The sequence below is a fragment of the Urocitellus parryii genome, chromosome 5 (assembly GCF_045843805.1).
Source record: "Urocitellus parryii isolate mUroPar1 chromosome 5, mUroPar1.hap1, whole genome shotgun sequence".
NCBI lineage: Eukaryota > Metazoa > Chordata > Mammalia > Rodentia > Sciuridae > Urocitellus > Urocitellus parryii.
Window position 1 is genome coordinate 5,482,294 of NC_135535.1, and position 26,521 is coordinate 5,508,814.

Genomic DNA, 26,521 nt, shown 5'->3' on the forward strand with positions numbered 1-26,521 from the left:
TAGGGTGGAGCCGGGCTTCCAGAGCCTCTTTTTGAGCTGCGTGGTCCAGGTCTCTGGGGGAGAGCCAGGAGTGGTTGGCACAGGGGTTGCCCGAGGGAGGCTGCAGCCACGCGTTCTCCTGGGCTTTACAGGGAGGCCGGAGCCTGAGAGGAGGCCTGCCCGACAGTGCCCAGCTGCAGTCTTCAAGGACAGGTGGTCAGCGCTTCCTGTGGTGGCATTTATGATTCTGCCTTCATCTCAATCCATCTTTGGGGAATATTTTAGATTTTGCTCCTGTTGGGTTTTAAAAAGTGATCATCTGTATCTGAGAAGTCACTTGTTTCACTTCTCGCCCGTGTGAAACTGGCCTTTGCTTGCTTTAAGAGTCAGCTGACGGGGCTTTGGTTCACGAAGTACATTCAGAACTTGAAACCCCTCTCCGCTGTGCCAGGCCTGGGTCTCTTGACCGAAGAACCTGGTGTTTAGTCTGTCCCTGCTCTGGTCCCTTCTCTAGGTGGCTGGCCTCATCCCTCATTCCCCAGCTGGAGCATCTTCCCAGATCATGGTTCCAAGGGTTGGAGAGGGTCAGATCCTGCAGGGCTTCCAGGGGCTGCGGTGAGGGCTCGGTGGGAAGGGTGGGGTCAGGTTATAGGGAGGATCAGGTGTGGCACAGCGGGGGAAGTGGGGCAAGATGGAGTGCAGTGGGAGACAGGCCAGGGAGCGCCCACTCCAGCCCAGCACTGGCAGGGTCCAGAGAGGGGACTGCTGAGGCGGGGCCAGGAGGGAAAGGCAGTCAGTAGGGAAACACTGCGGCAGCTTCTTTAGGAAGCCTGGCTGATTTCCTGGCTCTGCACATTTAATTTAATGTCGTAACTAGTTATCATTGAGGGTTCTCTTTAGATCCTCAGTGCTCTTCCTTGTGTTTGTGCACAGAATCTCCCCGGAAATGTCCCCACCCACTCAGACACCTGTGGGAGGGGGGACGACATGGGCCAGTGAACCTGCTCTGAAGGGCCAGGAGCCAACAGCCTGGTCTCTGCTGGGAGGGTCTGTTCAGCCCCCCACTCTGCCCTGGTAGGTAGGGGAAAGCGCCCAGGCAATATGTAAATGAGGGGGTGTGGCTGCATGCCAATAAAATCTATTTACAGATACTGAAATCTGAAATTCCCATAACTTTCACATGTCATGAAATGCTATTCTTTTTTTTTCTTCCAGCCAGTTAAAAATGTCAAACCCATTCTTAGCTTGCAGGTGTACAAAATCAGGTGTGGGCAGTGGTCTATCACACCTGGATAGGGTGGCTAGGTCACCACAGGTGCTGATGCCAGGTGACGGCGTCAGCTCTCTCAGGCTGCCCTCTGGGCAGTCACAGAGTGAGACCGGCTTTCTTCTCTGAGACACACATTGGACTCGGAAGAAACCAGAAACAGTGGCCCTCTGTCAACTGTGCGCCAGCCCCTGTGCTGGTTTGGATGTGAGGTGTCCCGAGAGCCCTGTTAATGCAGGAGTGTTCAGAGGCGGAGCGATTGGGTTGTGAGAGCTGCAGCCTAATCATCATCCCTCCTAGTTGGAATGGGCTGACTGGGTGGTCACTGTGGGCAGGTGGATGTGACTGGAGAAGGGGGGCGGGTGGTGTATATATCAAAAGCATCTTACATATACCCAAGATACAGCAGCTCCAAGTAAACACTCCATCCCCAAAGGGAGGAACGGGGCATAGGAAGAAAGGAGGGCCAAAACGAGACTGAGACCCAGCAGGCGCACAGGTCCCATAGTCTCTGTGCAGCTTCTAGGACACAGGGCTGCCTGCAAGTGCTCTCCACGGGGCTGGGGAGGCCCGCCCCTTGGGCCTTGCTGCTGCTGCTGCGCACAATCCCGTGGCCTCTGTCTTGGGCTGGCTGTCTCCATGGCCAGCAGCTTGCCTGGGTAGACCCTCCACGTTACTGGCATCTTTTGATTTCCGGGTCTCACAGTTTGATGCATCACCATCTCAGGATTTCCGAGAGGGGTCGTGGTCCCTGCAGCCCCTTCCTCCCTTTATCTCTCTGCTTCGGGCGCCCATGAGCTGAGCGGTGCTCTTGCCACACCCTTCCCCATGATGTTCTGCCTCACCTTGGACCCAGAGGGGGATGAGCCTCTGAAATTATGAACCCCAAATGAACTTTTCCTCGCTAAAATTTCTGGTCAGGCGTTTGGGTCACAGCAATGAAAAACGAACACGGGCCTCTCTGCCGGTGGATTTGGCCTGTGAACACTCTTCCCCAAAGGTGGCAGACTGAAGGTGGAGACGGGGAAGACAGGAGGGGCAGAGACAGGCAGGGAGGGCGCTGGTCACCAAGGTCAGGACCCAATAAACCAAGATGGCAAGGTCAAGCAGGGAAGGTAATTAGGGAAGCCAGGAGAGAAGGTACCAAGTCCTGCCCCAGGGTGGCCAGTGGCAGCACCAGGGAAGGGCGGTCCAGGCAGCAGGTAGAGGATGTCCAGCCCCCAGAAGTCCCTCTCTCTAGGCAGCTCTAGGCCTGAGGGAGAGCAGCGGACAGGCCCAAGGTCCTGTCTCAATAGCTGAGAAACCTGGGAAAGGTCCAGGTGCGGGTTAGTGCAGGAAGAAAAATGCAGCACCTGGCCCCAAAGGGGTGAAGGAGTGCTTGGCCCCTGTGAGCAAGTGGCCTGTGACGGAGACCTGGTGTGGCAGCAGGACACTGTGCAGGGAGAAGATCAGAAGTGCCAGTGGGGTGGAGCGGGCCTGGTGCCGGAGGGAGAGTCGGAGCAGAGTGAGGAGGCAGGAGGGAGGCCAGGTGGGGAGAGCCCCGAGCCTGTGAGTTCCCAGGAGTTCAGCGTGGCTGTGGCTGGAGCCCAGGGATGGGCGGGGCAGGGTCACCCTTCCTGGCCACCAGCCACCTTATTTCTCCTGCCCCGCCCGCCCGGGCGTGGACCTGTCCTGCACTCCATGGCCCTCACTCTCTTGCCTGGGGTGAGCCTCGCCATCTGCAGCCCCTTTCTTCCCGTCCTGCCAAACTTCAGTCTGACAAATGATAAGGCACTTGGAGACGGACCTCTGGTGGGCATGGGCGCCGCGCCAGGTCTGCTGCTGTTCGGCTCTCGGCGCTGGAGATCCATATGGGCTGCTTTGGGGCTTTAAATCAGTATCCGTCTCCTGTCCTCCTCCGTCTCCCACAAGACGCAGAGCGGATTTGGCAGTGGACAGGGTGCTGAGATTTTTCTTTGGTGGTGGGAGCAAGTGCTCCCTGTGGCTGAAGCCGCCTGTTAGTCCAAGCAGCTGGGTGGAGGGAAACAAGCAGGGGTGGGCCCTGTCCAGCTGGGGCCTTTCCCCTGTCTGCCTTTGGCAGGGCCAGGTTGATATCCAGGCTGGGCCAGCCGAGGTGCTCTGGTTGTGGTGCTCGGGTTGAGAGGTGTGTGGGGAATTCAGATGGGCTCTGTGTCTGATGGACAGTTACTCAGTGATGGCAGTATTGCCATTATCACACTGATGGTCATCATGATTTCATGCAGGGGGCAGTCGTGGTGGGCAGACCCTGGTCTGGGCGCTTCCCCAGCTTTTCCTGCAGCTTTTCCCGCAGCAGGTGGGAAGAGGGCGTTCACCCACTCACCGCAGCAGTCATTTCCTGAGTGCCCACAGTGTCGACTCTACTTGGGCACCAACCAGGGAGCAAGCTCTGCTCTTCTGGAGCCAACATTGGAAGGGTTAGACGGACAGTGCAGACAGACGAGTGTCCTGCCCACTGTTTTCTCCATAAAGCAAGAAGCAGGCCAGTCAGTGGAGAGGAAGAGGCAGGATGAGAAAGTGGGGGGTTAAGGCCACAGTGAGGAAGGTGTGGGGTGGCTCAGGGGTGGGCCTGCCCAGGAACAGCTGGGCAGCTGGTGTGTGGACTGTGGTGTTGTGGGGCAGGCGCTCAGAAAACACACTGAGTCCCAGTTTTGTGCAAATTGAAGAGTCTTTATTTAGCCAGCCAGCCAGCGACTGCTCCCCACAGGATCCATAACTGTTTCTGCAAGGAACAGCCCTGAGCTTGAGCATTTTAGGATATTTAAATGCGTAACCTACATCGGGGTTACGTAGCTGTAAGCAAGCAGGTACAGAAGCTGGGTTGGGCAGTTAGTGAGACAATGCAATGGGTACATTGGTATTTCCCACAGGACTCTCCAGGTTGGCATAGCAGCAAGCAAGCAGAAGGGAAGGGGGTCAAAATGACCCTAGTTCAGTACACGTTAGAGAATGAGAATGGTTACTAACGTCTAGACAATCAGTCTCTGCAAGGTACATTGTCCCAGAAAAATGGAAACCAAAGAGAACAATTTTCCATCGAATAGGAATTGCTGTTTGTGTTGCCAAGTGTGCTCTGCTAGGTAACTATTAATGGGCACAGAGGCGGCGCTTTCCCACGGGAGAAGCATTTCTAACATGATATGGAGTCTCAGGTAAAATGGAGTCTGTTTGCTCATTGCCCATATAGCCTGGCCCATAACAGTGGTGGTGGAGGATGGTCACCCAGGCAGGGCCAGTGGTCTGCATCTAGGGTCAGGGAAGTGCTCGGTGACGTGTTTTCCCCCCAGCCACATCAGCCATCTGGATGGGGCTTGGAAAGCTGGGGAACTGTGTTTACTCAGGGTTGGGGTCTGAGAGTGGGAGGGAGGGACAGTGCTCATACAGGTGCACAGGTTCTGGGGGAAGTGAGGACGGGGGGTGGGGTGGGGGAGGCGGAGTAGCAGGGGCAGGGCCTGGTGGGGCCCCGTTGGTGGGCTTTGGGTACTTGAAGCAAGCTGGAGAGGAGAGGGTGTTGGCCAAGCCCAGGAGCCATCTTGCAGAATGAAGGTGCCAGGCGGGGAGCTGAGGGGCTGAGAGGCGGCTGTCGGGGTTCTCCCTTGTGAATGCCTAGAGTGTGTGGGGGGACAGAGTGACGGTGCAACGCTAACACCACCTAGGCACAAGGGGACCCGAGGTCTCCAGGACTAGAGCAAGGAGAGGCGCGGTCAGGGTGCAGGCACAGCTTCCAGGAGGAGGCCACTGTCCCCACCAGCTCCTGGTCCCTCATGCTTGAGGTGGGGCTTTCCCACGGGAGGAGCGGCAGGGGCTTTCTTGCTGGCAGGTTTGGTGAGAGAGACAGCAAGGGGACATTCAGAGGAGGTCTGGGGAGGAAATGGGGTGTGAGTGAGAAGGGAGCAAAGCTGTCACCCTGAAGCCACTCCCCGCACTCCTCCAGGAGGGCCAGGTTGGATCCAGCAAGGGGATGTGGAATCCGGGATCGGATCAGCCTTACCCCTCGCTCCTCACTGTGCCCCCGCCCTAAGAGCACCCCACATCCCTCCCCGCCCCGCCTGCAGGTCCGCAGTGCTGATGTGGACTGCCTCTGGCCCCCCCACAGGAGGGCTCCGGGCCGCTGGAAGCTGCTCTCCTCCGAAGGCCAGCAGCCCTGGCTGGCTTTTGCTGTTAGCTCTCCTTCCCACTGTCCCCTAAAGTGTGTGGAGGGTACAAAGCGACTGTTCACGGTTAACACTGCCTGGGCACAAGGGGACCGAGGTCTCTAGGGACTAGAACAAGGGCGTGGTCACGTGTGCAGGCTCTCCCTCTGGAGGTCATGGCAGGAACGGCATGGTCCTTCCAGGACGGTGGCTGGGGTGGGTGGTGGCAGGCAGTGGCATAACACTGTGTTTCCATGTCTCCGATCCCTGGCAGCGTAGTGGGGTAAAAGGTAAACTTGAGTTTGCAGCAGCGTCATGCTGCCCAGCCACTGGATGGGCTCTTCATGGAGCCTCCCTGAACCTCAGTTTCCCTCTTTACTAATGGGCAGGAAAGCAGGGGGTGTGGCTCAGTGGAAGAGCGCTGCCTAGCATGAGCAGGGCCCTGGTTTGGACCCCAGCACTGCCAAAAATGAATAAGCAAACAGGTAAAGTGTGAAAACAGGAAGTGGTGCCTGCCTCACGTGGGCTGGCAGGGTGGCCCGAGAGCTGGAGCTGGCTCTGGTGTACCCGGGTGGAGGCTGCCCCCTGAACAGAGGCCGCTCCTTTCTGCAGCCCCTTAGGCCAGATGCACGGTCACGTGCCCAGTGCATATCATTTGCCAGATTTGGGGAAGAGCTCCATAAAACTTTTCTGTAATATCTTTAAAAATTTCAGAGGGGTTGAACTATACAGTTATATTTTCTAGATCCTAGTAAAAATAGTTTGCATATGGCTGTGAAAAATTAAAAATCCTACAAGTCCATCTATGCCAGAACATAGTTTAGAAGCATCAATTAACAAAAAAGATTTTTCCTACTGCCTTAAAAGAGACTGAATTGTGTATGAGACTTACTGCTTTACATCAGAAAGTTTTTTTTTTTAACTAAGACCATTTACTGAGAAAATTGCCTTGAAAACATTCAATAAATGCAAAGTGTCTTTTTCCATAGACGTGTCATTTTCCAATGCCTACCACTGTGAATCTTTGAAAGCATTTTATTTTACAAGAAGTATTAAAAAACGTTCACTTTTTTATTACCATTTTGGTTTTTAACACTGGCTCTTTTGACTTTTCTCCAATCACTTTTCCTATATAGGTTTTTTGGAACATGAAAACCATTACCAACGCCTTTAAGCTCATTGATGTTAACAAGACAGGGCTGGTTCAGCCACAGGAGCTGAAGCGGCTTCTGGAGACCTTCTGCTTGAAGATGACGGATGAGGAATACGCAAGGTGAGGCGCCGGGCAGGTGGAGGGCTGGGAACTGCGGCAGCCGCACAGCCGACTGTGGCTGGGCCCCGCCCACCTCCTCTCTGGGTGTTTCTACTGGGTCCTGAAGCTCCCTGCAAATTTCCCAGATCAACGCCTGCTGGTTCTCCCTCCCGAGCACCCTGGGGCAGGGCCTGCAGGTTGGAACAGGGGGACAGGCCGCTCCTTCCCCAGCCGCCTCCCTGCCCTCTGGGGCGTCACGTCCTCCGTCCTCACCCTGCTCTGAACAGTTGGGTTTCACTCCAAGCCCCAAGTCAGGAGGAGAAGCAGCAGCTGCCCCTGATGGCTCTCCCTCTGAAGGTCATGGCAGAAACGTCATCGTCCTTGCAGGATGGTGGCTGGGGTGGGTTGTGGCAGGGAGTGGGCCTAGCGCCGTGTCAAAGCCACACCACCTGCTCCCGACTTGTGCAGCGCGCGTGGGAGTGCGTTTGGACCTCCGGTGGGCTCCAGGTCCTTCAGAGGAGCTGGTGGAGGGTGGCCTGGCCTGGCTTATCTGTGAGAGCCCCGCTGGGAAGGCACCCTCTTCCTGCCTTTCCTGGGTGCTGCCCTTCCGGTGGTTTTAGCTACCACAGTCCAAAAATGTTGAATGGAAAATTCCAGAAATAATTCCTACATTTGAAATAACTTCCATCACAGTGTGCCATTTTGTCCGTCCTATTTTATCACCAGTTGCTGTTGGAGACCTCACAGTGCCCGTGCTTAGGCTTTACCATCAGTGTATTCCTAGAGGAGGGAAGCCTAGGTGTGTGGGCTCCCTGCTACCCAGGCCCAGGCGGCCGGCCCTCCAGGCAGTTTGCAACAGGAGGGAGCATATTATCTCAGCGGGGACTGTGACACAAGCTGTCATTAAAGCTGGCCGCTGTCACTCCAGAGCAGCCTCAGGAAGCCTCACAAAGACAGGCTCCGTGCTGGAAGTGGAGCAATCCGCCCCCAGGGCAAGGCAGCGGAAGGGGCATTGCCCTGGGCACAGACACTGCAGGGCGAACAGCGAGGAGGCTTTAGAAAAACGGGTCTTTCCCACTCCTGTGAAGGCTTTTTCTTCTTTTTTCCTCTTTATAACCCACCTCATATTATAAAAGACATAATAGATGTTTTAATTTTTACATCCTTTCCGGCTGGGAAAGTGCCCAGAATAAGATCCAAAGAAAACAAATTAAATAATTTTGTGCATGCAATTATAGAACAGAACAGCACTCTTCTAAAACAGGCAATCAAAAAACAAAGCAGTGTTTTATTTGACAATAAACCTTGTGTTTGGCACCGCAGTCTCCAACCTAGTAAATCTATAAAAAATGTTACTGTCTGTTTCCCCATCTCTTAAGTATTGAATAATAAAGAACTCTACAAATTTTTATTTGAGATTTTTTTAAGCCTCAAAAACAATGCTGTTTTCACGATAAGGCTTGAGAAACTTCACACAATAGACCAAGAGCTCGGAGACTAAAAGGAGCCGTTCTTCAATTGCTTTAATGCTCGCCTTATTGAAGCTTGACAATGCACTTCTTCCTCAAGACGCTGCTTCCGTATTAACTTTGTCTTTTTAATTTTGGAGCAAGAAACCAGGCATTCTTGAATCCTTTTATCTAGCTGCTTCCTTTTGAAGATGCAGGTTGGGCGCTCGTGTGCTGGAGATGGCCAGGCTTTGACGTCTGACCCACATGGGGTCAGCCTGTGCTTTCTGTTCCCTAGTTCAGGACCCCAGGACACTCCTGGGCCCCTGGAACTCAATTTTCTTTTTCGATTGAGTACCAAGAAGCTCATCTGCCAGGGTGGGGACCAAGTGGGCTTTGCAGGGTGTGTGGAGTGCTGGGATCTGCCTGCTCACAGGGGGTGCTTCCTTCGTAGGGACCATGTCATGATTGTAAACATCCAATGCCCCTAATGGATGGCTCCTTTTAGCTGTAGAATACTGTCCAGCCCGTGTAAAACAAGAGGCCAGAGATGGACCAACCACCCAGCTTTACATCTACCCAGGACTATCTCAAAACCCAACAGACTTCGGTTTCCTTCCCCACCCCACCCCATCTTGCCCTTCACTACCCTCCAGGCCAGAGTATTTGAATCTCCGCAAAGAGGTTTGTGAGCAGAGAGGAGCAATCCTAAAGGTCAGCTGCTCTGGAGACCTTGTGCTAAGCCTAAGGCTCTGCACCCAGGGGCCCAGGCTGGAGAGGCTGTGGCTCACCGGGGTCTTCCTCCTCCTCCATCTGGCCACTCCACGAGGCGGCTTGCCTGCGGAGCCCAGAGCTCAGGTCCTGGCCAGTGGCCCCCGTGCTTGCGTCTCAGGAGTGGTTCCATCTTCCCGGCTTTCTTGTGAAAAGCTGTGTGGATGCCGCTTCTTGAGCAGGGCTGAGGCTTCCATGGCCAGGGCTGGCCTGCAGGACACGTTCCCACGGGGTTCTGTGTCCTGTGACTGAGCAGATGCGTGGATGCCCAGGTCAGGTTGCTGCTAGAGCAAAGGCTGTTCCAGCAGCGCTGCGCTTCCACAGCCTGGCCGGCTGGCTGGAGCTCCTCGCCCAGGGCAGGACTCAGAGGGGGCCACGGACCCTCCTTCCGGTGCTCGAGCTCACAGCCTGTGTCTGCAAGATGGAGGCTGAGGAGGAAAGGGGCTGTGGAGGGGGTTTCTGTGGTGACACATGGCAGCCGCCATCTCTCGAGATAGGTGTCTGATTAGCACAAGAGGCAGGCTCGGCAAGGTGGCGAGCAGGCACGGAAGGGAACACCGCGCTCTGTTCAATCTGGAAAACAGAAAAGCAACACATATTTTAAGTAATGATTACTAAATTTTTAGAAAGCAGCATGAAATTAGATAATTATGGAAACTAACACATGGAGATAATATAATCAAACATTTTAAAACTGTCAATTTTTTAGAAATGTAATAACCCAGAAATTATCTAGAAAAACATTCATCAGATTTGAATAATAGAAAATCCATTTTTAAAATCCACACATCCCATTTCTCTCTGCATTTCAGGGGTGGACCGTGGTTTACGTGTTTTAAAATTCTCTTGCCACGTGGAAACACCGTAGAAATTTCAAGAAAAGCTTGCCCCCGCCCCAGCACTGCTCCCTGTTTTGAAACCACGTGCCACCTTGGCCCTCGGTTTCCCTCTGTTGAAGTGATCCGCTCCTTGGCACCCCTTCCTGCTCTGGGTTCCCTGGTCACGGAATGTCGTGCCAGGTCCCTGGGCCTGCAGTCCAGGGGTGGGGCATGGCCCCACACCCTCCTGCCAGTCCTAGATGCTGTCCCACAGGAAATTGTGTGTCCAGGCCCAGGCTGCGGGTGTGGTCTTCAGAGGAGCTGTGTGTTTGGAATCTGACAGTAACGCTTCAAGGATTGACTTCTAAATTCTGGCTGTAGCGAGAAACAGACACTAAAATTACTGCCCACCCCTGTAGAGGAACCCTTAGGAACCACTTTCTTCATTTCAGATGTGTTGTATCAGAATGTCTGATTTCTAAAGAACATTTGTATTTCAGGTTTTCAAAACACTACGACATTGACAAAGATACTGCAGTGGATTACAATGTTTTTTTGAAGAACCTTGGCATAAATAATGACCTGAACCTTAGATATTTTATGGGAAATCAAGGTAAGGATTTTTTCAGTACATAGCAAGAGGTTTCAGTGTGCTTCAGCATGATAGTTATAACTAAATACTTTCTGGTGATCTCTTCTGAGGAAATATTTTCAAATATGGAAAATGCATAATCTATAAAGATAGCCACGGAGCCGTGTTTATGGGGATAGCTGAGTGCCTCACCATAGAGGAAGGTGCAGCTAGGAGTTGGGATGACGTGGGCTTGTGCGTGCATCCGCACAGGGTTGGGAACGTCTCCAGCTCACAGATGGTCTTTAAGTGGTTTGCCTCTGAGCAGTATTAGCTCTTCTTTCTGCGGCTTTTGTATTTTCAAAAGTTTTTTTTTTCTATTATGAACACATATTCCTTTAATTTGAAAAATCTCAATACAAAAGGGCAGAGTAGTTCACAGTGAAGCCAGGTAAATGTGTGACCTCGTCTGCCCTCTGAGGGCCTGCATCCCAGCCCACTGCTGAAGTGCCCTAACCGTCAGGTGGCTCTGTGAGGATATGAAGCAGATATCGTCCCTTCCTGGCCGCTGGTCATTTTCCTGGACTTAATCTGGTTTCTTTTCACTGATTTCTTGCCTCAGGGGCTTATCACCTGTGACAGGCTTATTGGTCACTCTGTCTGGCTTCAACTGAATTCCTTTCAGCAGATATTCCCTGAGCGCCTCCTGCGACCCTCAGACCTGTCCCACCGGTGGGTCGTGTCAGCCTGGTGTGCTAACCCAGCTCACCAGGCATGCTGACCACAGGCCTCCAGGGCTCGACAGTGTGCAGCCACCGTGCCAGGCATTCACCAAGCACGGTCTCCTATCGTCTCTTCATAGCCCCACGGCCCTGTGAGGCCGGAACTAATGCAGATGAGTGGAAGACTGAAATTAGCCACCAAACCCATCTGCTGCCCAGAATGCCCTCCTGAGAGTGCAGTAGATAGGAGACAGGAAAAAGTGCTCCATTTGTGAAAACGGGGTCAGGTAGATGCTATTTTATATAAGAATTTATCTCTCACCTTAGTGGATCAGGAGAGTTAGAAACTGCAACAAAACACAAGGAAATGACAAACACAGTATTCACATGTGGCACATGCTGAAATCCCAGCTCCTCGGGAGGCTGAGGCAGGAGGATCCCAATCCAAGGCTAGCCTCTTAGTCTCACTTCGTGAGACCCTGCGTCAAGTTAAAATAGAAAGGGCTGGGGTGTGGCTCAGGGGTTGAGCACTGGCTAACACCTGTGAGGCCTGATTCCACCCCAGTGCCTCAGCATGCGTGTGTGTGGGTGCGTACACACACACACACACACACACACACACACAATACCCCCAGGTTACACTTTTCCCTTTCAGAATGTCAGGGACTTTGGTCTGTGGCCTGCTGGGGCTGAGTGTCTAAAGAGAGGCCTGTGTGTCCCCTGGCTGGTGACGGGCTTTCTCTGCCAGCTGCCCAAACAGCTTTCAACCCTGGACCTCAGCAGCATGGCCAGGGAGGCCTCAGCGCCTGCCCTCGGTGTGGCCTTCTAGAACACAGGGCGCTCTTAGTTTGTAAAGTCAATTCTCTCTTCATTCTGATGTTTTCAAGCAATATGTCTTTGGATGAGTCTTTCCTTCATGTTGAGTTTTTTTTTTTTTTTTTTTAAGCAATATGTCTTTGGATGAGTCTTTATTTTTTGGACTGTGACTTCTGGGCACAGGCTGTCCTGCTGCCCACATCTCTCCACTCCTCCTCCGCGGTAACCCCTGGATCACTTCAGTCTTCATCTCTACTGTGGCTCCGCCCGTGTCTATTCTGTTCCTGTTGTTCCTGGTGCACTGGCGGCTCTGGGTCTTCCTCAGGCCCACAGCCGGGCCCCTCTCCTCGTCTTGTGTTTCTGTCTCGCCATTGAGCTCAATCTCACCGAATTTGGATCTGAGTAAGAAGTTCTCTATCTTTCTTTTGGGGGGTGGGGTGGGGGAGAGGACTAGAGATTTAACCCAAGGGTGCTCTACCACTGAGCCACATCCCTGGCCCTTGTATTTTTTTATTTTGAGTAGCGCCTCGCTGAGTTGCTGAGGCTGGCTTTGAACTCAGGATCCTCCTGCCTCAGCCTCCTGAGCCGCTGGGATGACAGTCGTGAGCCACCGTGCCTGGCTTGTGTTTTTATCTTTACTTACATTTCTTCCAAGGTGGGCTCTCTCCTTCTCTGTGTTATGCCACTTCTCTCTCTAATCCAGCCCCTGCCTTTTTTCCTAAAGAGTTTGGGTTAATTTCAAAAAGTTTGGGTGAACCGAGCATTTCCTATTCTGCATTACTTCTTCTATTGACGCCTTTCATTCATCATCAAGCGTCCTTTAGGGTTCACGATATTCACCTTCTGTCAACCCGAGTCCGCCCTCAGATAATGGAGGCTTCTGTGAGGCGCAGGACTTTCCCAGCACCTCCCAGTGCGGCCCTCCTGCCCCTGGCTGTGCTGCTGTGCTGTGCTGTGTCCTGCGCAGCCACTCGCAGTGTGCGGCTGTGGCACCCTGGCTCCCCGAGGTCTTCATCTGCGTTCATCAGGAGCATAGATTCTCAGACACCGTTACTTTAAAATTCTAAGAACATTAAAATGCTCTAAAATTTTTGTCTGCTAATTCCAACATTTGTGTCCGCTCAGGTTTGGTCTGTTGATGGCCTTGCAGAGGCCATGTGCTCTCTGCACATGGTGCTCCTGTGGGGGCCAAGTTCTGCCTGACTGCAGCCCCGAGGTCCTCCTGGGGACGATGCCTGCCATGTGTTGTCCCCTCCTTAGCCGGGCAGCTCAGCGCTGCCTGCCCATCCACCGGCAGAAGTGGCAGCGACCGTGTGTCCACAGGCGTCGGAGGCCTCCTGGGCTCTCTTCTTTGGGCACTTCCCTCCCTCCCCCTGCCCTGGCAGCCCGAGCTGCTTTCTGATTGCTAATCCGGGGACCTTGGGGTTCACATGCAGCTCTAGGCCCTCGGCCTGTTTCCAGCCAGGGCGGCCCTTGCAGCCAAACCACGCACACTTGCTGCCCTGATCCCATCTTCCCAGAGTGGGCTCCAACTGGTGGCTGTCCCCAGGGCCTCCTGGTGGTTTTGTTCATATTTTGCCCAGAGTTTATCATTGTTACCTGCTGGGAGAGTTGGTTGATATGAGCTGACCCCTGCCCCCTGTAATTGGGAGCACAACTTTCTGGCTGCCTAAAGTGTAGGTTTTTGTTTTGTTTTGTTTTGTTTTGCTGATTTTTACTGTTCTGAGACACTAATTTCATGAGGTGTCATAAGAGGGTCAGTTCTATAATATAGTCTCAGTTTCACTACGGAAGTCTCTCTTGTTCTGTTCCTGCATTTCGTCACTAATTGGCAGCAGGCTTTCTTTATTAATGATACATAAAATGATGATGCAGAGCAGAATGGCATGTTCGATTTGATCCGATGTAAGCTGTGTCTCCAGTCATTCTCCTGCAGGTTCCTGTTCCCATGGCTCTAGCTCGAGTTTCTCCTGCTGCCCTGTCCCTGGCGTAGTCCTGGCATGCACCTGTTCTCATTAGTCTTCTTCTACCGCCTGGGCAGGGATCATCTGAAAATACCCTTTCCACACTGGTTTTCCCACTGGCTACTTCTACAACATTTATAGGTAGAACCCAGACCTTCAGAGGCAGGCCATTTTGGTGGATGTTCTAACTTAAAGAAGCAGGAGTCTGGGGTGTGGGCACATCACACTTCAGCTCCCGACTGAGGCTCTGTCTGGACCAGGCCTGCTCCCGGCAAGAAGCGGGAAGGGAGCATTGTGACCAGCGGCTCAGCGTCCGCCAGGGTCCTGTCTCTTCAGAGTCCTCAGCCCCACGCTGTGCCCCTCCTGGGGTCTGCAGGCCTCTGTGCTGTGGCGTGTGGAAGCACTTTACCTATACATGGGTGGGCTGTTTGAATTCCCCCCTTACTCACTCGCGCTGGGCAGAGCCGAGGAACAGACAGGCCCCTGGGCCGCCCTGGAGCCCTTCCCGGGTGACTCACTTTCCAGTTGTTTCTGCTCAAGTGGCTCAGGAGCAGGTCTTGCTGTCCTGCTGACCGGTGTCACAGGATTGCACTGTCCAGGGGAGGAGCCTTCACCCAGCGCATTAGCTCAGCGCTCTGCCTTCCTGGGCTTGTCATTTCCCTTCCCGGTTTGTGTATTCCTTGTTTTCTGGTAGGTTCCTTGGGAAATGCTCATGGAAACAATATTCTCTGATTTCTTACTTGTTCCTAAGTTTGTGGCCTTAACACTTGAAAAATCAGCTTTTCCGGATGTAGAATCCTTGACTCCAGTTTTTCCTAAGCGTCTTAAATGTCTTTTTTCTCTCATTGCCTGGTGGCATAACGTTTGGCTGAAGAAAAGCTTGGTGACAGTCTGATTTTATGTCCCTATTTGTAACTTGATTTTTTTTGCCTGGATGTTAAGAGATTTTTAAACCCTAAAAATTTATTCTAGAATATGCCATGATACCAGCAGACTGATTGATCTCCTGAGTGCGTTGTGTGCAGTTTAAATGTGTGGACTTGGGTCTCTCGTATTTCAGGAAAGATGTTTTAACTGTAAATTTAAGTATTTGTTCTACCCGTTGTCTGACTGTCTTCTGCATGATTCCTAGTGCGTGGGTCTCCACTCTGTCTTCCCGCTCCTTCCTCCCTCTTTCTCCTCCTCCTTCCTCCTCCTTCCTCCTTTCTCCCTCCTTCCTCCTTCCTCCTCCTTCCTCCCTCCTTCTTCCTCCTTCCTCCTTCCTCCTCCTCCTTTCTCCCTCCTTCCTCCTCCTTCCTCCTTCCTCCTCCTCCTTTCTCCCTCCTTCCTCCTCCTTCCTCCTTCCTCCTCCTTCCTCCTTCCTCCTCCTCCTTCCTCCCTGCTTCCTCCTCCTCCTTCCTTCCTCTTTCCTCCTCCTCCCTCTTTCCTCCTCCTCCCTCCTTCCTCCTCCTCCCTCATTCCTCCTCCTTCCTCCTTCTTCCTCCTCCTTCCTCCTCCTCCCTCCTTCCTCCTCCTCCCTCCTTCCTCCTCCTTCCTCCCTGCTTCCTCCTCCTCCTCCTCCCTCCTTCCTCCTCCTCCCTCCTTCCTCCTCCTCCCTCCTTCCTCCTTCCTCCCTCCTTCCTCCTCCTTCCTCCCTCCTTCCTCCTCCTCCCTCCTTCCTCCTCCTCCCTCTCTCCTCCTTCCTCCCTCCTTCCTCCTCCTCCCTCCTTCCTCCTCCTCCCTCCTTCCTCCTCCTCCCTCCTTCCTCCTCCTCCCTCCTTCCTCCTTCCTCCTTCTCTCTCCTTCCTCCTCCTCCCTCCTTCCTCCTCCTTCCTCCCTGCTTTCTCCTCCTTCCTCCCTCCTTCCTCCTCCTCCCTTCTTCCTCCTCCTTCCTCCCTGCTTTCTCTTCCTTCCTCCCTCCTTCCTCCTCCTCCCTTCTTCCTCCTCCTTCCTCCCTCCTTCCTCCTCCTCCCTTCTTCCTCCTCCTTCCTCCCTCCTTCCTCCTCCTCCCTTCTTCCTCCTCCTCCATCCCTCCTCCCTCCATCCTCCTCCTCCCTCCTCCCTCCTTCCTCCTCCTCCCTTCTTCCTCCTCCTTCCTCCCTCCTTCCTCCTCCTCCCTTCTTCCTCCTCCTCCATCCCTCCTTCCTCCATCCTCCTCCTCCCTCCTCCCTCCTTCCTCCTTTCTTTTTCTTTACTTGACAGTCTTTATTTCACTTTCTATTTCTGTTTTATTCTCTTCATTCCTTTTAGTTTAGTCTGCATTTCTACAATGATTTATTTGCAGCTTTATAGAAATCAACATATTAAAGTTTTCGGTGTGTGATTCCTGGCTGTAATACGAAGTCCTGCCGTGAACTGTAAGCCACAGGATGAAATCTGCTACTGTATATTCATTTGGGGAGGAAATGTCATGTAAGGTCCATCTGCCAGGCGCTGTGCAGGGATTCGGTGCTGTCCTCAGCTCTGTGGGGTGGTCTCTGGTGGCAGCGTGCCTTACCTTCGACTTTTCTGAACGTGGAACGGTGTTTTCTACTATCTCTGCTTATTTCTGTCTTGGGGATGCTTGGTCCTTGCCAGGCCACCACTATATCTGTCTGGGCACGTGAGGAGGTGACTCGGGCGGCTTTCCTTCTCCACACCTAGAACAGAGCTCAGCCACTAAAGACTTCTTTATACTGTTCAAACAGACGGGGATCCTCCGCAAGGTGGTCGGGCTCTGGCCTGGGCATGGGAGGTCCTGCTTCCATCCCCAGCACTGGAAAAAAATCCTTCAGAAAGAGTGTCGGAAACCCGAGGGTGGCAGGAAGGACAAGGCTGCACTGGGGAACGGGACCTGGCGTAACCAAGGTGCCCTGGGTCCTGCCAGCCAGTGCGAGTTCCCAGATGACAGGCTGCCCGTGTGTGTGTGTGTGTGTGTGTGTGTGTGTGTGTGTGTCCCCGTCCCTGTGAATCACAAGTGGAGTCACCACAGGATGAAGGGCCAGGCGGCCAGGCAGCCGGGTGAGCTGGGCCAGGGGTGCTGCGGCTTGGGGGCTGGGACCCCCATCCTGAGGACTCTGCCCGCTGCCTCTAGTCCAGAGCCGGCTGCGAAGAGCAGCCCTGAGCCCAGGAGGTCACCCGGAGGGCCCCGCGGCGGGAGGCTGGCTTTCTTTGTTTTTGGCTTTTTTTGGAGCTGGAGGTAGAGTCCCAGTGACGGGCAGACCTAGCGGCAGCTGGATGGAGTGGGCTGAATGCAGACATTTTAGGAAATAAATCTGGGAAACCATTTGTGATTCTTTGCAGTCGACTCTGAGGAAGAAAATGGCTATATTTTAGATTTATTTTATTTTTTTTTATCATAAAAGTAACACACGCTTGTTTGACAAGAGTCAGAAAATACAAAACCACAAGACAACAACCCCCTGAAATCCTGCCTCCTGAGCCCCACCTCCGCGCTCCTTCCGGCATCCGTGCCCTGGGTTTTTGTTTCCTGATACCTCCATAGAGGTGTGGATGGAAAATTAAATTCATTGTCTTTCTTTCCCATCGTGACACAGTAGGCAGCACAGAGAAGCTCTGCGCTCACCAATTAGCCCTGCGTCCTGGGGGTCGGCGTCCGTGTGCCCTTACACAGGCTCCAGGCTCCGTGAGCCACGACTTCACACAACTTGCCCCCTTTGCTGGGCATCTGGACTGTTTCCGTTTTTTCCCCTTATAAGTAGTGCAGGGTGACCTGGCCCGTGTAAGGTTGGTCACCTGTGCCGTTACCCCATTGTCCAGGGTGTGGGGAAGGGTTTGAGGATGGTCGGCGCACTCAGCAGAACTGGTCCTTATCAGCCCTTCATCCTTGCCTATTTGAAAAGCAGGAAAAAATACCAACTGGTTTAATTAGATTTTAAAAATTTTAAAAGTTTCGGCACTTCTCATACAGTTACTGGATTTTTTTTCTAGTTCTTTTGAAGTGAGTTAGAGACAGATAATCTATTGAATATATTTATCTTAATGATTCATAAAAGAAACTCATATTTTATGAAAATTGACCTATATTTCTCATGTATATTAACAATAGCTTTTCCCCACTCAATTTTTTCGCTGTTATTTGTGTGAATTTTTAACCAAACAAAAATTAAATATTTATATTGTCAGACCTATCCATTATTTAAATGATTTCTGGTTTAATGATTTCTTTGGAAAGTCTTCACACAAAGGTTATATATTATGTAATTGTCATCATAATTTTCTTCTACTACATTTATGGTTTTATTACTCTGCTTAGTGTACATTTCACTCTGTCCAGAACTGGTTCTAGAGTAGCCTGTGGAAGACTGACTTTTTTTTTCTAAACAGTTCATCCAGCTATTTCAATACAGTTTATTAGATGGCTCATCATTTTCTTTGTTTATTCAAGTCTTACTCTTATCAAACAGGCGATGATGAAAAGGAAATAATGTTTAAATGTACTTTTGACAATGTGAATAAACTAAAGCTTTCCATTTATTCTTTCCTATCAGAGATCACGCGTGAGAATCAACAAGCCAAACTCTCCAGGAGGGAGCACTTGCCCAGCTTCGTGGCTTCTGACAGCATCTGGGACAACTGCTCCTTGGATGACATTGAAAGGACGTTTTGCAGAGAGGTGAGTGTTCTCCTAAGGCCACAGAAGGGCGTGAAGGAAAAACAGAGCAGGAAGATGACCCAGAAAACTGTTAGTGCCAGACATTATTTCCCAGATTGGTTCTGATCCTACCTCTATCTCCTGCAACCGGAGACCTCCGCCGTCCCCTGGTAATTCCTGTGCACTGACCACAGTGGTGGTGATAAGAAGTCAATTTTAAAGTCCATTCTCTGTGTCACTCTCACCGATTCTAGTAAGAACTATGTAACACTCACAGGAGGAGCAGACACAGGTTGATTGAGTAGCAGAAGAAAATTTGAATAAATGCAGAGATTCTTCCTGATTGGGATTGGGAGATTTGCTATTAATGCCTGGATACTTATTTCTTTTGAATAATTATAATAGAGAACTTGTCTTGCCACATACAGAATGTTTTATAAAGGCTTAATAATTAAGACAGTATGGTGTGGGTGCAGCAATGAACATTCAGATGGATTTAAAAGATGAGCTGGATACTAGGTCCATCTATGTACAGAAACTTCTCAGATGATATTCGGCATTTCAACAAGATAGTGGGGGCAGGGGTTGGATCATTAAAAAACTGTAATTGAGATACTTACTCTTTCCCAACAATAAATTTTATAAGCATGAGCCATTTAAATATAAAATGATAAATGTGGGTAAAATAAAATTTAGTTTTTTTAAAATTTTTATTATGCTGGAGATCATACCACATTAGGGAAATGCTGTAACGTTGCACTATACTCCAAGCCTGGGTGAAAACATTTTTAATTTGAAATTTAAAACATCTTTTAAGCATGAAGTAATGCCCAAAAGCCATAAAGAAAAAGGCAAAGTTTGACTATATGAAAACGAAAACTTTTATACAGCAAAACTTTGTGTAGACATAAGGTAAATGTGGCAAAATCCATGTAACATAAGTGACAAATATAATATCACTGTTCCTAACATACATAAACTCCCAAATTGATAATACGAAATTTTCAATAGAAAAATTTCAATGAAGAAAAAACTAACAAAGCCAGTGTTGCTAAGGGTTTTAGAGAATCGACACCTGAGTGTCCGTTGGAAATTTGCTAAGACATGTCTTCCCAGGTTGCTCTTGTTAACAGCTTTATTGTTTTCATAAAAACATGACCGTTATAGAACGCATGCCCATTGCAAGAAATGTGTGCAATTCTGAAACACTGAAGGCAGCCTTCAGTGAACGTTGTTCTAGAACTTCCTGTTCATGTAGAGAAGGGCACTGCATCAGTGGGCACTGGGTGAGCAGACACACAGATGGAAATGATCGTATAAGAGGATCATGCGCCTTTTAAAAAACAAAGCCTATTTATTTTAAATGTCCTTGGCTCCTCAGAAGAAAAGCAGGCATACCACGGCAGTAGTGACCAGCCTCTCCCAGGTTGCCCAGGCCTGAGTATTCAGCCCTCCTACTGTCTGTGGGTCAGGCCCCGCTGTCCTCTCCACCTTCAGGTGAGGAAGCAGAGGCAGGAGGCGGTGAGATGACTTGCCATGAGTCTAGAGCCCTTGGGAGCCAACTGGAGCTCAGGGTCCTGCTCTTAACCCTGCCAGGCTCCTCGGGTGGAGCCCGGGACATGTCTGGACTTTGGATGAGTTCTTTCCCACGAGACACAGAGTAGTTCCTCAAAGGGTGAGCCAGAGGAGTCTGCCTCTGAAGCCTGTCCCCAGGGCTGGCATGGGCATCCGGGCTGGCTGTCGCCAGGGAGCTCAGCGACGGGCCCCCAGCCTTCCCGGGCTCCGCCCTGCCCCAGGATGCCCAGAGTCTATGATAGCCACATTCCACAACCCTGCCACGGCCTGTGTTTCGGCTGGCCTGAGTTTCTGCGCCCCTCTGGTTCTGGGCTCACCACACGCGTGGCCCTCCCGGATCTTCATCTTGACTGACTGTGTGGGTTGCTGCCTCTCGTAGTTGAGCCATTTCCTAGGAGAGGCTCAGGGGGCTTTACTCCCTTTGTTTTTTCCACATTTGAGGCTGTGTGCCTTTCGCTTTTATCCTTGAACAACAACTCGGCTGGGTATGATTCTGCATCCCACTTTGTTTCCTTCATAAAGTCGTGAATGTTTTATCTGCTGTCTCTAGCCTCCTGTTGCTGCGAGGAGCCTGGGGTCCACCTGATTTCTTTCCGAATGTAGCTGATTTCCTTTTCCTACCTGGAGGCTTAAAGCATTTTCCCACCATCGTTGAAATTTAAAAAGCCAAACTAAGCCGTGTCCTAGCATGGAGGATTTGGAGGTGGTTTTCTGGGATACACTGAGGCCTTTGGTGGCAGATTCACTCTTCCTTCCATCAGGCAAGAGTCCTGTTCTGGGAACCACCCCCACCCCCGTCCACCCACCTGGCTTCCCCTGGGGCTTGACCGGTTCTCCTGGTATTGGATCATCTTTGTCTTGGACACTGTCACCTTCTCAAGCTGCTCTAACCCTTCTGTCCTGTTCTCTGCTGTTGTTGAGATTCTTATTTATTTTTAAGCCTTTATTTTAATTAATTAATTTATTTATTTTTATGTGGTGTTGAGGATCGAACCCAGGGCCTCACAGTGCGAGGCAAGCACTCTGCCCCCGAGCCCCAGCCCCAGCCCCAGCCCCAGCCCCGTGGTTGAGATTCTTTCGAGCCATATCTTCAATATTAATTTCCTTCCTGATGTCTTATTCTTGCTGTTTATAATTTTATTAGTCCTATAAAGATGTTATCTTCATCTTCTTAGCTTTGAAATATCCTTTCTCATTCTTTCATTGTTTTATAATTTTCAAGATTTCCTTTTAATGAATTCATATTTTTTATTTAGTCCATTTTTATGGCATGAAGCGTTTGCAGGTGATGTTGTTGTTCTGTTTCCTGACAGACTGGATTCTTTGTCTTTGGCCTGATGTGGCTCGTCTCTGTCTATCCGACTTTCTTTCTTTCTCCCTCTCGTATCATTACAGAGTTGCAAAGCTGTTTCTGTTCATCCTGGGGGTGATATTCCTCCTCTGGATGCAGCTGTGTTATCGTTCTCTCGGCTGCACGGTTTTCCGTTATCCAAAAGCACATGAGTTGTGTGTCCTCCTGTGGTGGGTGTTTGGACAGGGCCACTGTAGGTGACTGCACACGTGGCTTCTGTGCGTAGGTGCCGAGTTTCTCTGGGCACTCTGTGCGCAGGCGCGGAGCTGGCTGGACTGTGGAGCGGAGCGCAAGGCCTTTCTTTGATTGGCAGGTGTGTTTCTCCCCTGTCCGTTTAGATGCACGTGCCCTCCCCTTGTCACACGTGCCTCTGACACTTAATGGGGGTGAACGGTCACACTTTCACTGGCCTGGTGCAGATGCCACCTCAGGTGTAACTTCCCTGTTTACTAATGCTTTGTACAGCTTTTTTTTTTTTTTTAAGAGAGAGAGAGAGAGAGAGAGAGAGAATTTTTTAATATTTATTTTTCAGTTTTCAGTGGACACAACATCTTTATTTTATTTTTATGTGGTGCTGAGGATTGAACCCAGCTCCCCGTGCATGCCAGGCAAGCACGTTACCGCTTGAGCCACATCCCCAGCCCCTGTACAGCTTTTTATATTTGGCAACATTTATTTAGACATTATTGATAAAAATATATCTGCTTTAAAAAAATGCCTGTTTTTGAGTGCTCACCACATACCAAACTGCTCTGTTCTGGGTCATTGCTAATGGACAGAGCAGTCACAGCTCTGCTTCCGTAGAGCCCTGTGATCCACACCAGGGACAGGAACGTGAAACGCACACACCGTCATCAATATAACTTTTTAATGTTATGGCAGAAGGCAAGGTGTTGAGAGAGAAAATAATGACAGGGATCTCGTTTAGATTGGGAATCAGGGAAACATAAAGCTAAATTCATGAAGATGGACGACGGTTGTACCATTTGCCTGTCCATCAATATGCTGGGGTGCCCCGAAGCATCCGAAAGAATAATGTAGACAAGTGCTGCTGCTGACGGGAATATTTTCAAGCGATGGTGCTAAATGAAGAAAGCATCTGTCAGTCTGAAAGTGTAGTGTGGTTCCTTTTTTGTAAAATTATAGACATGATCATGATCTTATTGGGAGCTTTTGGAACACTCTGTACAAAGCTTTGGATGGTGAGACTTCCTGTATTTTTATTTCCTTTTTATACTCGGCTGAATTGCTCAGATTTTTCTTAAACCAAGGCTCATCCACACACAGTCACAATGAAAATCCCCAGAGTTACATGTGTCACCAAAATACTCTTTCAGTTTCCCTCCCTGCTCTTCTCAAAGCTCTTGGTCAGGAGCATATTCCTGAAGAAGACCTCACTGGAGGCCAACGTCACTAAGACGTTAAAATGGAGCTCAGAGTGCAGCAAATGCACAGCCCTGCGCCACCTGCCTCCTCCTCTTGGGGAACCCTCCCCCAGGGAGCATCACATGCAGCTCACCACCAGAAGGAGAAAGGGGCAAGGTTAGGTGCTTTCCGAGTTAATCATATGCAACCGTCCAAGAAGCTTGGGTCCATTCCGAGAAACTGAGGTCTCTAAATATTTTGAAAGCTCCTTTGTATTCCTGTGCACAGAAAGGACATATTCCGACTCTGCCCCTTGCTCCTCCAGTGGGTGAAATCTCCTGCACACAGGTCCCCATCCCGCAGCTGTTGAAGAAAGTCAACAGCTTTTTTTAAAAAAAAGTTTATTTGTTTATTCTAATTTGTTATACATGACAGCAGAATGCATTTCAATTCATAGGACACATGTAGAGCACAATTTTTCATGTCTCTGGTTGCACACAAAGTAGAGTCACACCATTCCTATCTTCACACGTGTACTTAGGTCTATCTCATTCCACCATCTTCCTCACCCCAATGCCCCCTCCCTTCCCCTCTCTCCCCTTTGCCCTCTCTAGAGTCCCTCCATTCCTCCCATGCTCCCCGCTATCCCCATTATGCATCACCATCCACATATCAGAGAAAACATTCAAATTTGGATTTTGGGGATTGGCTTACTTCACTTAGCATAATATTCCCCAACTCCATCCTTTTACCTGCAAATGCCATGATTTTATTCTCTTTTAATGCTGAGTAATATTCCACTGTGTATATATACCACAGTTTCTTTATCCATTCATCTACTGAAGGGTATCTAGGTTGATTCCACAATTTAGCTACTATGAATTGTGCTGCTATAAACATGGATGTGGCTGTGTCCCTGTAGTAGGCTGTTTTTAAGTCCTTTGGGTATAAACTGAGGAGTGGGATAGCTGGGTCAAATGGTGGTTCCATTCCCAGGTTTTCAAGGAATCTCCATACTGCTTTCCATATTGGCTGCACCAATTTGCAGTTCCATCAGCAATGTAAGAGTGTGCCTTTCCCCACATCCTCGCCAACACTTATTGTTGTTTGTATTCTTAACAGCTGCCATTCTGACTGGAGTGAGATGAAACCTTAGAGTGGTTTTGATTTGCATTTCTCTAATTGCTAGAGATGATGAATATTTTTCATATATTTGTGGGCTGACTGTATATCCTCTTCTGAGGAGTATCTATTCAGTTCCTTGGCCCATTTATTGATTGGGTTATTTGTATTTTTGGTGTTAAGATTTTTGAGTTCTTTATATACCCTAGAGATGAGTGCTCTATCTGATGTGCCTGTGTAAAAATTTGCTCCCATTCTGTTGACTCTCTATTCATGTCACTGATTGTTTCTTTTGCTGAAAAGAAGCTTTTTAGTTTGAATCTATACTATTTATTGATTCTTTTTTAAAGTTTATTTATTTTACTCATTTTAGTTGTTGATGGACTTTTATTTTTTATTTATATGTGGTGCTGAGAATCAAACCCAGGGCCTCACACATTCGAGGCAAGCGCTCAACCACTGAGCCACCACCCCAGCCCCATTGATTCTTGATTTTATTTCTTGTGTTATAGGAGTCTTGTTAAGGAGGTCAGGGCCTAATCCGACATGATGGAGATTTGGGCCTACTTTTTCTTCTATTAGGTGCAAGGTCTCTGGTTTAATTCCTAGGTCCTTGATACACTTTGAATTGAGTTTTGTGCATCGTGAGAGATAGGGACTTAATTTCATTTTGCTGCATATGGATTTTCAGTTTTCCCAGCACCATTTGTTGAAGAGGCTATCTTTTCTAATATTTCTTAGCATAATATTCCCCAACTCCATCCTTTTACCTGCAAATGTTTTTGGTGCCTTTGTCTGATATGAGATAACTGTATTTATGTGGGTTAGTCTCTGTATCCTCTATTCTGTACCATTGGTCTACTAGTCTATTTTGGTGCCAATACCATGCCATTTTTGTTACTACTGCTCTGTAGTATAGTTTAAGGTCTAGTATCGTGATGCCACCTGCTTCACTCTTCTGCTAAGGATTGCTTTGGCTATTCTGGGTCTCTTATTTTTCCAGATGAATTTCATGATTGCTTTTTCTATTTCTATGAGGAAGGTCATTGGGATTTTTATTGGAATTGCATTAAATCTGTATAATGCTTTTGGAATTATGGCCATTTGACAATATTAATTCTGCCTATCCAAGAACAAGGGAGATCTTTCCATCTTCTAAGGTCTTTTTAATTTCTTTCTTTAGCATTCTGTGGTTTTTTTATTGTAGAGGTCTTTCGCCTCTTTTGTTGATTTCCAAGTATTTTATTTTTCTGTGGTATTATAAATGGGGTGGTTTTCCTAGTTACTCTTTCAGAGGATTTGTCATTGATGTACAGAAATGCCTTTGACTTATGGATTTTGATTTTATATCCTGCTACTTTGCTGAATTCATTTATTAGTTCTAGAAGTTTTCTGGTAGAATTTTTTGGATCTTCTAGGTATAGAATCATATTGTCAGCAAATACTAATAGTTTGAGTTCCTTCTTTTCCTATCTATATCCCTTTAATTTCTTTTACCTGTGTAATTGCTCTGGCCAGTGTTTCAAGAACTACAATAAGTAGAAGTGGTGAAAGAGGGCATCCCTGCCTTGTTCCAGTTTTTAGAGGGAATGTTCCAATTTTTCTCCATTTAGAATGATGTTGGCCTGGAGCTTAGCATGCATAGCTTTTACAATGTTGAGATGTGTTCCTGTTACCCCTAGTTTTTCTAGTGCTTTGAACTGAAGGGGTGCTGTATTTTGTCGAATGCTTTCTCTGCATCTATTGAGGTGATCGTAAGATTCTTATCTTTAAGTCTATTGATGTGATGAATGACATTCATTGATTTCTGTATGTTGAACCAACCTTGCATCCCTGGATGGACCCCACTTGATCATGGTGCACTATCTTTTTGATATATTTTTGTATTTGATTTACCAGAATTTTATTGAGAATTTTTGCATCTATGTTCATTAGATATTGGTCTGACGTTTTCTTTCCTTGATGTGTCTTTGTCTGGCTTTGAAATAAGGGTGATGTTGGCCTCATAGAATGAGTTTGGAAGTGCTCCCTATTTTTCTATTTCATGTCATAATTTGAGGAGTATTGGTATTAGTTCTTCTTTGAAGGTCTTATAGAATTCAGCTGTGTACTCAACTGGTTCTGGGCTTTTCTTGGTTGGTAGATTCAGATGGTGTCTTCTATTTCATTGTTTGAAATTGATCTGTTTGACTTGTGTATATCATCCTGATTCTGTTTGGGCAAATCATATGGCTCTAGAAATTTGTCGATGCCTTCAGTATTTTCTATTTTATTGGAGTACAAATTTTCAAAATAATTTCTAATTATCTTCTGTATTTCTGTAGTGTATGTCATGATATTTCCCTGTTCATCACAGATGTTAGGAATTTGAGTTTTCTCTCTCCTTCTCTTTATTAGCATGGCTAAGAGCTTATCAATTCTATTTATTTTTTCAAAGAACCAACTTTTTGCTTTGTCAATTTTTTCAATTGTTTCTTGTTTCAATTTAATTGATTTCAGCTCTGATTTTAATTAGTTCCTGTCTTCTACTGCTTTGGGGGTTGATTTGTTCTTCTTTTTCTAGGGCTTTGAGATGTAATGTTAGGTCCTTTATTTGTTGACTTTTTCTTCTTTTAAGGGAGGGACTCCATGCAATGAACTTTCCTCCTAGAACTGCTTCATAGTGTCCCAGAGGTTTCAATATGTTATATCTGTGTTCTCATTTACCTCTAAGAATTTTTGATCTCCTTTTTGATGTCTTTTGTAACCCATTGTTCATTCAATAGCATATTATTTA

The 26,521-nt window shown here is 48.9% G+C and overlaps 1 protein-coding gene across 1 annotated transcript in view; it reads left to right on the forward strand.

The window, feature by feature from the left end:
• Positions 1 to 26,521, forward strand: part of LOC144254852 (EF-hand calcium-binding domain-containing protein 6-like) — a 115,308-nt gene that overhangs the window by 43,547 nt on the left and 45,240 nt on the right. Inside the window, exons 9-12 of the mRNA XM_077798486.1 lie at positions 6,534 to 6,670; positions 10,187 to 10,299; positions 14,311 to 14,313; positions 18,229 to 18,353. Coding sequence (XP_077654612.1) covers positions 6,534 to 6,670; positions 10,187 to 10,299; positions 14,311 to 14,313; positions 18,229 to 18,353 — 378 coding nt within the window. The remainder of the gene's footprint in view (positions 1 to 6,533; positions 6,671 to 10,186; positions 10,300 to 14,310; positions 14,314 to 18,228; positions 18,354 to 26,521) is intronic.